This window comes from Dendropsophus ebraccatus, chromosome 1 (genome assembly GCF_027789765.1).
Source record: "Dendropsophus ebraccatus isolate aDenEbr1 chromosome 1, aDenEbr1.pat, whole genome shotgun sequence".
Taxonomy (NCBI): domain Eukaryota; kingdom Metazoa; phylum Chordata; class Amphibia; order Anura; family Hylidae; genus Dendropsophus; species Dendropsophus ebraccatus.
Window position 1 is genome coordinate 5,118,018 of NC_091454.1, and position 12,851 is coordinate 5,130,868.

The 12,851-nt window shown below is 48.1% G+C and overlaps 1 protein-coding gene across 16 annotated transcripts in view; it reads right to left on the reverse strand.

Annotated features, from left to right (window-relative positions):
* Positions 1–3,350: 3,350 nt before the first annotated feature.
* Positions 3,351–12,851, reverse strand: part of MICAL3 (microtubule associated monooxygenase, calponin and LIM domain containing 3) — an 80,499-nt gene continuing 70,998 nt past the window's right edge. For 13 of the 16 annotated variants that reach the window (XM_069964275.1, XM_069964375.1, XM_069964313.1 and 10 more), the window contains 4 exons: positions 9,488–9,553; positions 8,304–8,403; positions 7,872–7,945; positions 3,351–7,145 (listed from right to left, as the gene is read on the reverse strand). In XM_069964275.1, coding sequence (XP_069820376.1) covers positions 6,961–7,145; positions 7,872–7,945; positions 8,304–8,403; positions 9,488–9,553 — 425 coding nt within the window. In that variant the 3' untranslated portion in view covers positions 3,351–6,960. The remainder of the gene's footprint in view (positions 7,146–7,871; positions 7,946–8,303; positions 8,404–9,487; positions 9,554–12,851) is intronic. The other 3 variants (XM_069964328.1, XM_069964307.1, XM_069964283.1) reach the window with 1 other exon arrangement.

Here is a 12,851-nt window from a genome sequence, read left to right on the forward strand (position 1 = left end):
TTTTGAAAGAGACCAGACTTACAGATCTAGCAACTATACATAAGGCGAAGCGTGAGTGGAGGCATGGCCCCTCTCACTGGTCTCTTGCGGCCGAGCCGTATAGCAAGGTGGCGGTTCTTTTTAATACCGCACAGGTTGAATGCAGATGCTTAATCGAGCTAGAAATGGGGAGATGTCTGGTATTAGACGTCCTCATGAGGGGACAAGAGCTGCGCCTCATAAACATCTACGGTCCACAAACAAAATGGGACCGCAAAAGTCTCTTTATGAGGATTAAGCCTCTACTTTTTACTAGCCAGCAGGTCATCTTTGGAGGGGACTTTAATACTGTAACAAGGTCCCGAGATAGAGGAGGCTCCAGAGATCGGCTAGGTTATGATAGCGCCACTCTGAACAGCATAGCCAGTGAGACTCGTCTGGTGGATGTCCACATCTGACATACTCCAGACCACAGTGGGTTCACCTATTTTAGGGGTAGAGAGGTCAGGTCTAGGATAGATAGGTTTTTTGTTAAGGAGGAGGAGGCCGTCTCTTCACCTCTACAGGTGGTGGGAGGTAGAATTCTCCGATCACTGTTTGATTGTTTTCTTTGAATGTTTCAGAGACCCCCAGGATGGGAAGGGGATTGTGGAAGCTGAATTAGTCTCTCCTGGAGGTCGAGGAAATCAGACAATCCTTTGAGGAGTTTCTGCAGAGCCAGGTACCATTGCTGGACTTATGCAGCACTAAGTCAGAGTGGTGGGAGATGTTCAAAAAACGGGCGGCGAAATTCTTCCGCCAGACCGCAAACCTTAGGAGTCTGAATAGGGATTGCCTCTATCGGGCACTAAGGAGGAAACTCGACTGGAGGTGACTGAGAGGAGATCTCCAGAGTGAAGTCTTTGCTGAAGACGTGCCAGTATGATAGACACATGTCTTTGGTCTTCGAAAGGGATTTCTGGAAGTACCGCTTGCCCGACCCTTGTCGAAGCTGTAAGACGTCAGTGGATTGTAAGTTTGTGTCAGGCCTGGTCGATAGTACAGGATCTCTAAACAAGTCCAGATCAGGGATATTGGAGGTCATCAGAGCTTTCTACTCGCATCTCTTAGGAAAGAGGGATCTTGATCGAGGCAAGTCGTCGGCTTTCCAGGCTAAAGTCATTTCCTAGTCAGGAGTAGACCCCTCTCAATGTTTTGAGAGAAGAGGAAGTCAGGCTGGCAACTGAGAGGCTCGCCCTCAAAAAGTCACCAGGGCCGGATGGCTTAACGTCCGAAGATCTTTAAGGACGCTTTGGTACCCCTCTTGACTGAGGTAATTGAGTGTCTCTCCTCGGGCACTCTGCAGAGGTCGATGAGGAGGTCGGCTCTGAGCATCCTGTCAAAGGGTAAAGCCCCGTCCCACATTGAGAATTGGCGTCCCATAGCGCTTCTCAATGTGGACAGAAAGATCCTGGCAAAAGTGCTATTCAACAGGTTCACCCCAGTTCCTTTCCGGGGTCTCAGCACTGTTCTGTTCCCGGTCGTAGCACTTTTAGTGCTGTGCTTGGTGTCTGCGAGGCCGTGGAGCAGGGTAGGGCTGGTCACTGGAAGGGGTTTCTACTGTCCTTGGACCAAGCAAAGGCTTTTGATCGGGCTGATCAATAGTACCTCTGGTCTACTCTTTTGAAATAGGGTCTGCTGAGGGGGGTTCGTGGATTGGCTGACAACATTGTACGCAGGAACTGAGACTTTTCCATTGGTGACCGGTTGGGTGGGCCGCCCTTTTGGGGTGGAGTCTGGTGTGTGTCAGGGCTGTCCTTTAAACCCTCTGCTTTATTGGTTTGCCATCGACCCCCTTCCTCTGAAGGATAGAGGGTGGACCGTTGGCGGGGGTGAGGATGGACCTGGCGGTGCCGGATTCTGCCTTGAGGGCAGTGGCGTACGCCGATGACGTCTCCATTTTTCTATCCTCCTAGGGGGAGACTGAGTGGGTGATGTCTGAGGTGGATTGCTACTCTGAGGCATCTGGGTCTAAAATCAACCGTGACAAGTGCAAAAGTCTTTGGTTGGGAGGGGAAGACCCTTAGTTTTGTCTCCCGGACACCCTCCCTGTGCCCCAAGAATCTGCAAAAATTCTGGGCATCGAATTTGGTCCCGGGGATTACCCCACACGGGAGAGCAGACTGGAAGATGTCTCCAAAAGAGTGGAACAGTGGAAAGGTTGGTCTTTGACCTTTAGGGAAAGGGTCTTCTTGATCAAGTCTTTCTTGCTCCTGTTGTTAATCTACTTGGGCAGTGTGAGCCTTTTGCCGGAACCCCTCTGGACGCGGGTCTACGGTCTGTTCTTCCTAATGTTGTGGGGGAACAGGCTTAACCTAGTTAAAAGGGAGGTCACTTACCGCATGAGGAGACTAGGCGGGATGGGTATGGTCAACCCGGTGGTGTTTTTAATGAACACCTTTTTAAAGACCAATGTTGCGAACCTCTGGAAAGAGAGGGCTCCTCTGTGGGTAGTCCCTTGCAGGAAATGGTTTCAGCCTTTCTTCCAGGAATGGGAGATAGGCGGTCAAGTGAAGGATCTTCGCACGCCACACGGGCATCTCCCAACTTATGCTGCACTGGTTCTGAAGGTCATCGGGCGGTGGGGGCTGGGAATGTGGGAGGTGAGAACTCTCCCAAGGAAAATCCTCGATAAGAGGGTCTTACTGAGCCATTTCCAGAAACCATTGGCCCTCAAGGATTGCCCAGGTGGGGATCAAGGGATTGGGTTGTCACTTAAAATTTACCCAGGATCCCCTTAATGTTTTGCATATGTAGGTATAGAGGGATTGGGGAGGTGGAGGTTTATAGTTTTTGTTTATTATAGATCTTTAAAAAAAAAAAAAAAGTTGTTTGGTTATTTTTTATTATTTTCATGTCTGTCTTTGCTTCCTGTAGTCGGTTATGGAAATTGCTGGACAGTTCTGAAGAATATTTAGCTTATTTGGATTTTGTTATTTATTCTGTTGGTTATTTTTTTTGTATTTTATTATGTACATGTCTGAGTATTTGGCTGTATATAATGTGTGTATATATGTGACTGTGTGGTATTCTAGACTAGACAGGGTTATATGTATAGGATCTGTATATGCCGGAATAGGCTCATATTTCTTTTATGTATTTCTGTTATTTCATTTGTTTATGATTTATTGTTATGGTTATTATGACGGTTTATGTGCTGTATTTTTGATATAAAATAAGAGTTACAATCTGTATACAACCTCCTATTACGTGTTAAGTCATTTACACCGAAAAAGTAAAACAGGAAGTGTTGTCATGGGGACAGAAGTGAAGCTATCACTCACACTAGGACAGTCAGGCCTTCCATATTGTAATGTGGTATCAGGAAATCAGACAGGAGACTGAGGTATCGCTTCTGAACCTTTATATATAAAACAGCAAAACTTTTTCAAGTATTAAAAAAATAAGTTAATTGACAAAAAAAAAAACCAAAGTGATAACAGTGTCTGCGCAAATTCTCAGGGCGATAAGACAGCACCCAGTGACTGTGCTACAGGAAGGAGAGGAGCCTGACCACACCCACCCGGGCACCGAGGCAGAGGGGCACCCAAATGGGTCACTACCACCACCATCATCTCATCCCCCTACAAGACAAATGTGAACAGAAGCTCCGGGCCGCTTGGGGGTCGTGCAGAGCAGCAGGTGTCATGGCTTCCCAATGTGGTATGACAAGTCTATAGCAGAAGATGATGTATATGATCAAGGTGCAGAGAGGGCAGGATCCATAATCCCATCTCTTCTATTGGTTATTGTACAATTCCAGGCAGGCATTATGGCAGGACGGCCATGGTATCTGTAATTCATCACTGCACGTTAGGAATCTCAGCTATACAGGGCACCAGTCCTGGCACACGCCTTATTGTGCTATATGCCCAGTGTATGGCAGTGAGGGGCTCCTCAGGTCATACACAGAGTATAATGGATTATATCCTCCATGATAAGGAGAAACATCAGCAGAAGTGAAGCTACGCGGGCGATTCCCTTACGTCCCATCGCAATGTATTATCGCCCCTATAACCAGGGAATATTTTTATGAAAAGAAACAAAGGTTAACCCCTCCTAGAGTAAGTATATAAGGTCGGCCTCCTGCACGGTGCTGTTGCTCTCTCCTGGGTGCCACCATTTTCATGTAGTCATAGGCGTCCTGGAAGTTGGGAGGCCACTAATAGTCAGCCATTATGCTAATATTGAGACTACAGGGCATAGATTGTCCCATACTTAAGACGACTGGTTGATTTTGGCTAACACTCAGAATCTTCTTTTGTTTCATATGAACTCCATCATGGGCATCCCTTCAACTCAGATGGTTAGTCAACGAGGACATAATCGGAATCTGCTCCTTCCACAATAAAGACTTTTTTTTGAGGTTCATCAGACACTCCAATGAGAAGTAATATCTAATTCCACAAAGGTTGATGCACATCCCAAAGGAGAGCTCAATATCTCATTACTCCACCTCGGGTATGTTAAAAAAGTTCATGAGGGTTTTGGGGCTGCTTTATTCAGAAGTCGTTCATTGGGCCCTTTGGCACATGAGGTATCTCCAAAACGATAATAGTCAAGGACTGTAGAAGAGAAGAAAACCTCTTTGTGTTGTTTCATGGAAAAAAAATAAAGCTTCTAAGCTTTCTATATCTCATTAAATATTGGAGTGTATCAACCTGGCTTATCCTCAGCAGATCTTTTACCAGGGCTGGTTCCACTAGAGCGGTAACCACATGTTGGGCAGAATGTAGTCTGGTTCCCTTAGAACAGATTTGCCAGTCCGCCACTTGGTCTTCTCATTCCACCTTTATTTAACACTATAGACTTTTTGTCCTTCATTCTGCATGGACGACCCTTGCTAGGTTGGTCCTGCCGTGCATCGAAGCCCTCCAATGGGGGGATACTACTTGCTAATTCCCCATACATTGTGATGCCAATGGAACATAAGGGAAGCTTCCATTATAATGTTCATGTGTTTTGCCTGAGACCAATTGGCATCACAAGGCTTCCTCCCTTACGTTATTTCTTACTTTATTATTAGACTATGGAGGTCGTAGGTGTCACCTTATACACTTCCTGTAGGCGGGGTTAACCTTTGTTTTGTTTTTCATTACAATAATCCATCTCAGCATACAGCATAAACTGTGATGCCAATGGGTCTTGGGAAAACACATTATTATAAGGCTAGTTTCCTATGATGCTGCCAACTAACTAGAAAACTCTTAAAGGAGAAGTCCTTTTAAAGCAGGGATGGGAACCTGCGTCCCTTCAGCTGTTAAGAAGCGACAATTCCCATCATACGAAAGCTTCAGCTCTCCAGACATGATTGGAATTGTAGATCTGTAACAGCTGGAGGGCCACATGTTCCCCATTCCCATATCTAACAGCCTTCTACACAGGCTGACGGGCTTAAAGGGGGGGTGTCTGGACTTAGAAAAACATGGCTGCTTTGTTTCAGAAACAGCACCACAGACAAATTGAGGAGAGGGGCGGTACTGTTCCTCTAATCTAATAACCCCTTAAATGTGTCCCTCTTCCCATACACTTACACCCCTATTACACATAGCGCTATGCAGCCCTCTCCACCTGATTACAGAGCTCTGGAACACTTATGTGTTGAGCCACTGCTCGATTGCTTTAGTCTTATCAGGCCTTAAGAGAAGGACTTCCCCTTTAAGAGATCTCATCATTACCATTACATACAGAACCAGTGATGTTACATGAGCCGCCATTAGTCCTCTGCCATCTCCTTCTTGCTCTCTATAGATACTACTTTGTCGGGAAGCTTTGCGATGGTGGCAGTGATCAGTGATGACTGTTATTGCGCCTGAAAACACAAAAACCACTGATGCATTGTACAAAGACAGCAGGTCATCTGGACAAACATCCGCGGCACAATTAATATTCGCTATGTAACATAGTATAAAGGTGTCGAGGCCTCAGAAACGTGAAGACATTCAGTTGTATCATACAATGCAGCAGGCTTATTGGTAAATCGTTAAAAAAAAAAAAATAAAAACGCAACACGATCCACCCCTTTAAGAACAAGACTCATGGCTCTATTGCTCTTGTTGCCACATTTAAACCGACCAATAGGAAACATCGACGTTGGGACACGCCCAGCAATGACAATTAGCATTGGCTGGGACAGACTAGTGGCGACCAATCAGATGTCAGCACTTAAAAAGGTGAAATCAGCCACAAGCGCACAACCCGATCTAATTACACGAGACCCAATGTCACCGAAGTGTCAGGGAAGGAATATTAAAAAGAAAACCTTTGGAGGATGAAATAAAAAGCATGGCTAAAAAACAACCGCCCCATGCAGCGCTGTGACGGAAGACCCTTTAAGAAAACACTGAGGCGTAAAAACTTATTCCGGTGTCCATAGCGCAGGATACAATGGCTTATCTGTGAGACCGGGGTCGTAGTGATCAGGGGAGGGGTCTTCAGATGCTCGTGGAGATCGGGGGAGGGATCGCTTTCCCGTTGACTTCCAATCTGTCTTAAAACAAAACATTAAAACACGCGACAATCCTTTCAAATCTTCTATAGAGAACGAAGGAGCCGGAAAACATAACTGAGGAGCCACCTGGTGGCCAAATACCCCAACTGTGCGTGAGCAATAGATTCTCCGCTGTCAGCGGTGGGGGAGTAGCATGTGGCCCGCGCTCGGCACCACTCTACATGGCAGCGTATTGTAAACCTGAAGAGACTGCAGCTCTGGACTCCTTCTCAGTGACGGACTGTAGACCGAAAAAAAAAAAAAGTCTCTTAGAATGACAAGAACCGCCTTAGTTCTCTGCGGCAACGCACTCTAAAGTGCTGTGCAAGGGTTAAAGGTCATGTAACATCTCCATGGGAGGGACTAGGCAGCTGTGTGCTCACCCCCATGTATAAGACAAAGCACCCCATCACAACCAGGGGTCACCAGACGTGTCAGAGGGGTCACCAGCCTCAGGACCAGTTTAGGTTATAGCCTTTTGATAACATCACTTCCTCCAAGTCCTTATCCTCCTCCTTCTCGCGCAGTCTCTGCTCCTCCAACAGTGCCACCAGTGCATCCCGCTGCTCCACCACGTCCAGCATCTCGTTCAGGATCCGCTTCTCATCTGACAGCTCCTGCTCGCTTTTCAGCTGATCTATGGGGTGAGAAACACAAGTGTGGTCATCTCCGGGGTCACTCTAGGTCACAGGGTGAAGGGTGAAGCCCAGGGGTCATACACGTCCAGGGTTTGGGTCTGGATTACTAGAAACACACATGTACGGAGAAGGCAATGGGAAGAAGACTGGACTATGAGAAGGGGTATGGCCATCACACTCTAGGCTCCGCCTATAATCCAATCAGCAGTGATCATGGCTGGTTATAATCACTCCTGTTTGGGACATTGGGACAGATCAGAGAGGGACAGGCGATCAGCAGTGGGCGTGGCTGGATATAATCACTATATATCACTACAGCTTGTGATACCTCTGACAGATAGGGAAGGGGCGGGGGATCAGTAGTGGGCGTGGCTGGATATAATCACTATAGCTTTTGACATCACGGAAAGATAAGGATGGGGCGGGGGGGATCTGTAGTGGGCGTGGTGGATATAATCATTATATATCACTATAGCTTGTGATAACACTGACAGATAAGGAAGAGGCGGGGGATCTGTAGTGGGCGTGGCTAGATATAATCACTATATATCACTACAACTTGTGATACCACTGACAGATAGGGAAGGGGCGGGGGATCAGTAGTGGGTGTGGCTGCATATAATCACTATAGCTTGTGACATCACTGACAGATAAGGGAGGGGGGGGGGTCAGCAGTGGGCGTGGCTGGATATAATCACTATATATGACTACAGCTTATGACTCACCCTCCACGGCCATCCTCTCCCGCAGCTCCTGCTGTAGGCGGCTCTGCCGATCCTCTAGCTCCAGCTCCCGGGCACTGAGGAGACACAACCAGGCAGGTATCTAAGCCAGCCATCATAGTCTATTACAGGCCCAGCGTTAGGAGTAGATACATGGCTCAGCCAACAGAGCCACACGTGAAGATTACATACAGTGAGATGGAATTTGATGGAATTAGATAGAGATCAGCAGACAGCAACATGCATGACAGGCTTAGCTACACACTTTAGCAGACAGTATCACACAAGATCAGCTTAGATACACAGCTCAGCAGACAGTCACACACATCATAGCACTAGATACATCAGCTCAGCAGACAGTATCACACATGACCGGCTTAGATACAACGTATCATCAGATACCACCACACCACAGGCTTACATCCGAGCACTTACAATATCATGAGCTCGGACTCGTATCGCACCAGCGCGTTCTTCTCCTGCACCAGCCGGAACCATTCCTGCATCAGTTTGGGGTCGTCCTTCTTGCCCATCCCTGTAATAGATACTGAGTGTTATCACCGGGGGTCAGAGACAGGAGGAGACGTGTGATGGAGCAAAAGAAACATGAAGCCAAACATGGGGGGGGCGGTCACAGGCGAGCAGACAGCAGGGGGCGACACTCATCTGAATCCACACTGAACAGCCTGCGGGGCTACTGTCTCCTATCCAACCGGCATCTGGAGGCCTCGCTGACTATACCAGGAGCGCACTGCAGGGGGCGACACTCAGCTGTATCCACACTGCAGAACAGAGGGCAGGACACATCGGGCCTGCGGGGCTCCTGTCTCCTATTTAACCGGCATCAGGAGGCCTCAATGACTCCACCATGTGTGTATGACTGTGGGGCTCCTGAATCTACCAGTGATGGGGGATATGTGTATGATTTGGGGGGTCCTGGAGCTGTGGTCCGATCCTTTGTATTCGGGGTGACAAGCGATCACCAGGAGTCTGGCGCCGGCTTCCTCTCCTCCATACAGGACCATCCAACTGAGATACCATCTTACAATGCTGATCACTGTCCATTACCCGCAGACAGGAAAGTATCCCACCGCCAATGGCTGGAAACCACACAAGACCCTAGAGTCGTCCTCTTCAGATGATCAGTAAGTGTCCCCCAGCCAGGACCCACAGTGATCGGCTGTAATCTGTGAGTAAACCTGGCGGTAAGTGCTCATCTCCCTGCGGCGCCACCACCAGGAGAACCTCAGCATTACACAGCCTCTATTCCTATTGGTGGGCTGTGTGTGTAATGCAGGACAGGTCAGGTCCTCCAGGGATGGAGACGCTCTTGGTAACTTCTCTCCACTATGAGACCCTGAGGCCTCTCCCCTCTCTTCTAGGATATATGGAGGTGTAGGACAACCTCAAGGAGGCAGCAAGTCCACAGCAAAGACAAAGCGACAGCACAGAGAAGCGGAGGAGACCCCCGGCTGGACAATATGGAAGGGTCCAAGCAGATGATGCGTCATGCAGTGTGGCAGCAGCCGGGCAGGCAATGGGTCGGGGGATGGGGATGCCGGTCACATTGATGAATTGTACAGCTGGTGGGGATGTGACAGGGTATAAAGCTACGTTACCTTCGTGGACACAGCAGGGGCAGAAGGAGATAGGTCTGCGGCGTGGAGTCCCCACAATGGGATCAACTTGAGAGAATGACATATGGGGCAAATAGATGGTGGAGGCAGAAACAGAGAGCGGCAGTGGGGGATGGGGGGGGGGGGGGAGGGGGACGGACAAGACAGGGAGAAAGCAGAGAGTACAAAGAAAGTGAGAGCAGGAAACAGCAAGAAGAAAACGTAGGAAAACAGACCCCGCAGCGGGTCACAACATACCGCACCCGCCAATTACCCCCTGCTTGGGTAGGCTGAGGCAGGTCTATATTAGTTACCCCCTGCAGGGCGAGGCAGGGGCATATCTTCCTCTAGTTGCTCCCTGCAGGTGCAGGTCTGCCTCTAGTTACTCCCTGCTGGGGGGAAAGGGGGGCAGGTCTGCCTCTAGTTAGCCCCTCACACTCACAAGTCTATACACATCTTCACTGGCCAAGCAGTGACACCTACAGGCTGCCCAGGGTATGACGGCCTGAACACCCAACACCTCGGGGTCACTGTGAGGATTTGGGGTTTAGAGAAAAAAAAATATATAGAAAATCAAAATTTTTAAGATTTTTTGTTTTCTGAACATTTCCCTCCGCAGAGACCAGGGTGTTGTCAGCCGCTCCGTCAGTTCTAGAATCCCGGTATGAAGACAACATGGCCGCCACGTACCAGATATTATGAACCTGGCTGGATAACACAGCTCTGATACACAACGCCAAACCCTCAGCAGTTATATGAAGTGCCTATCGTGTACTGATACTATAAAGATTATAACCATCCACAGAATCTGATGGGTGGGGGCCGACCACAGGGACCCCTCATCATAAGCAAAGGGGTCCCTCATATGTACACACACACACACTGACCCAGATCCTGTCGATGGGCAATAGACTATAACCTGGGGATCAGTAAGCTCCTGGGCTCCCCCTGGTGGTGGCCGCTGGTAGCAGAATTATAACACTATTTCAGTGCGGAGGATTTGGAGGATTGATCCCTATGTACACGTCCTGTAGCAGCACTGACCTCAGCGGGGGAGGAAAGCAGTAATGATACATATATGTGTATAGGCCGCTCTATATAGATGGGACATACTCTATCCACAGCTCACATAGTGCGACATCCACAGTCTCAGCAACCATGGAGCTCGGGATCAGGAATCACGTTATTACAGTGACACTACAACCCCCCACATCCATGAGGAGATATCTGTGGTGTAGCCACAATATAAAGCAATAGGCCTGGGTGGTAACACTATGCGGTCATGATGATGACAGTCCATACAAATAGATCATCAACAATGTATTACCAGGAGCTGGGGATCATCCCAAGACAATTACACTCACCGGCCACTTTATTAGGTACACCTGTCCAACTGCACGTTACCACTTAATTTCTAATCAGCCAATCACATGGCGGCAACTCAGTGCATTTAGGCATGTAGACATGGTCAAGACAATCTCCTGCAGTTCAAACCGAGCATCAGTATGGGGAAGAAAGGTGATTTGAGGCCTTTGAACGTGGCATGGTTGTTGGTGCCAGAAGGGCTGGTCTCAGTATTTCAGAAACTGCTGATCTACTGGGATTTTCACGCACAACCATCTGTAGGGTTTACAGAGAATGGTCCGAAAAAGAAAAAACATCCAGTGAGCGGCAGTTCTGTGGGCTGAAATGCCTTGTTGATGCCAGAGGTCAGAGGAGAATGGGCAGACTGGTTCCAGCTGATAGAAAGGCAACAGTGACTCAAATAGCCAACCGTTACAGCCAAGGTAGGCCGAAGAGCATCTCTGAGCGCACAGTACGGCCAACTTTGAGGCAGATGGGCTACAGCAGCAGAAGACCACACCGGGTGCCACTCCGCTCAGCTAAGAACAGGAAACTGAGGCTACAATTTGCACAAGCTCATTGAAATTGGACAGTAGAAGATTGGAAAAACGTTGCCTGGTCTGATGAGTCTCGATTTCTGCTGCGACATTCGGATGGTAGGGTCAGAATTTGGAGTCAACAACATGAAAGCATGGATCCATCCTGCCTTGTATCAACGGTTCAGGCTGGTGGTGGTGTCATGGTGTGGGGAATATTTTCTTGGCACTCTTTGGGCCCCTTGGTACCAATTGAGCATGGTTGCAACGCCACAGCCTACCTGAGTATTGTTGCTGACCATGTCCATCCCTTTATGACCACAATGGACCCAACATCTGATGGCTACTTTCAGCAGGATAATGCGCCATGTCATAAAGCTAGAATCATCTCAGACTGGTTTCTTGAACATGACAATGAGGTCACTGTACTCCAATGGCCTCCACAGTCACCAGATCTCAATCCAATAGAGCATCTTTGGGATGTGGTGGAACGGGAGATTGGCATCATGGATGTGCAGCCGACAAATCTGCGGCAACTGTGTGATGTCATCACGTCACTATGGACCAAAATCTCTGAGGAAGCTTCCAGCACCTTGTTGTATCTATGCCACCAAGAATTGAGGCAGTTCTGAAGGCAAAAGGGGGTCCAACCCGTTACTAGCATGGTGTACCTAATAAAGTGGCCGCTGAGTGTATATGGGAACTGGACGGCGCCCACAGATGCCAGCGGACAGGTGTGAGGGTCACAATTATCAGTGAGGAGCAGCTCTCGTGTGTCTCCTCTGACCTGTCCTTATGGCAGGCCACAGACATTCACAGGACGTGTGTAGGTGACTTCTCCCAGATCTCTGTAATGATGGAGTCTGAGCCCCCTCGGACCCATCACAAGTCCTGACAAGGGAAAGGTCCTATAGACTTTATATTACTTCTCACTCAATAGACACACCACATGTTAGGCTTAGATACACCACATGTTAGGCTTAGATACACCTGCTGAGCAAACACTATTAAACAAAATAACCTTAGGTACACTGTAACAGACAGCATGACACATGATAGGATTAGATACACCAGCCGTGAAGACAGTATTATATACAAGTTTAGATACTCAGATATTTCTTGTGATTGTCATAGATAGACAGCTCAGCAGACAGTATTATACATGACTGGCTTAGATACACAGATCAGTGGTGAGTATTACACACGACTGTCTTAGATACACAGCTCAGCAGACAGTAATATACATGACTGGCTTAGATACACAGATCAGTGGTGAGTATTACACACGACTGTCTTAGATACACAGCTCAGCAGACAGTAATATACATGACTGGCTTAGATACACAGATCAGTGGTGAGTATTACACACGACTGTCTTAGATACACAGCTCAGCAGACAGTATTATACATGACTGGCTTAGATACACAGATCAGTGGTGAGTATTACACACGACTGTCTTAGATACACAGCTCAGCACACAGCTCAG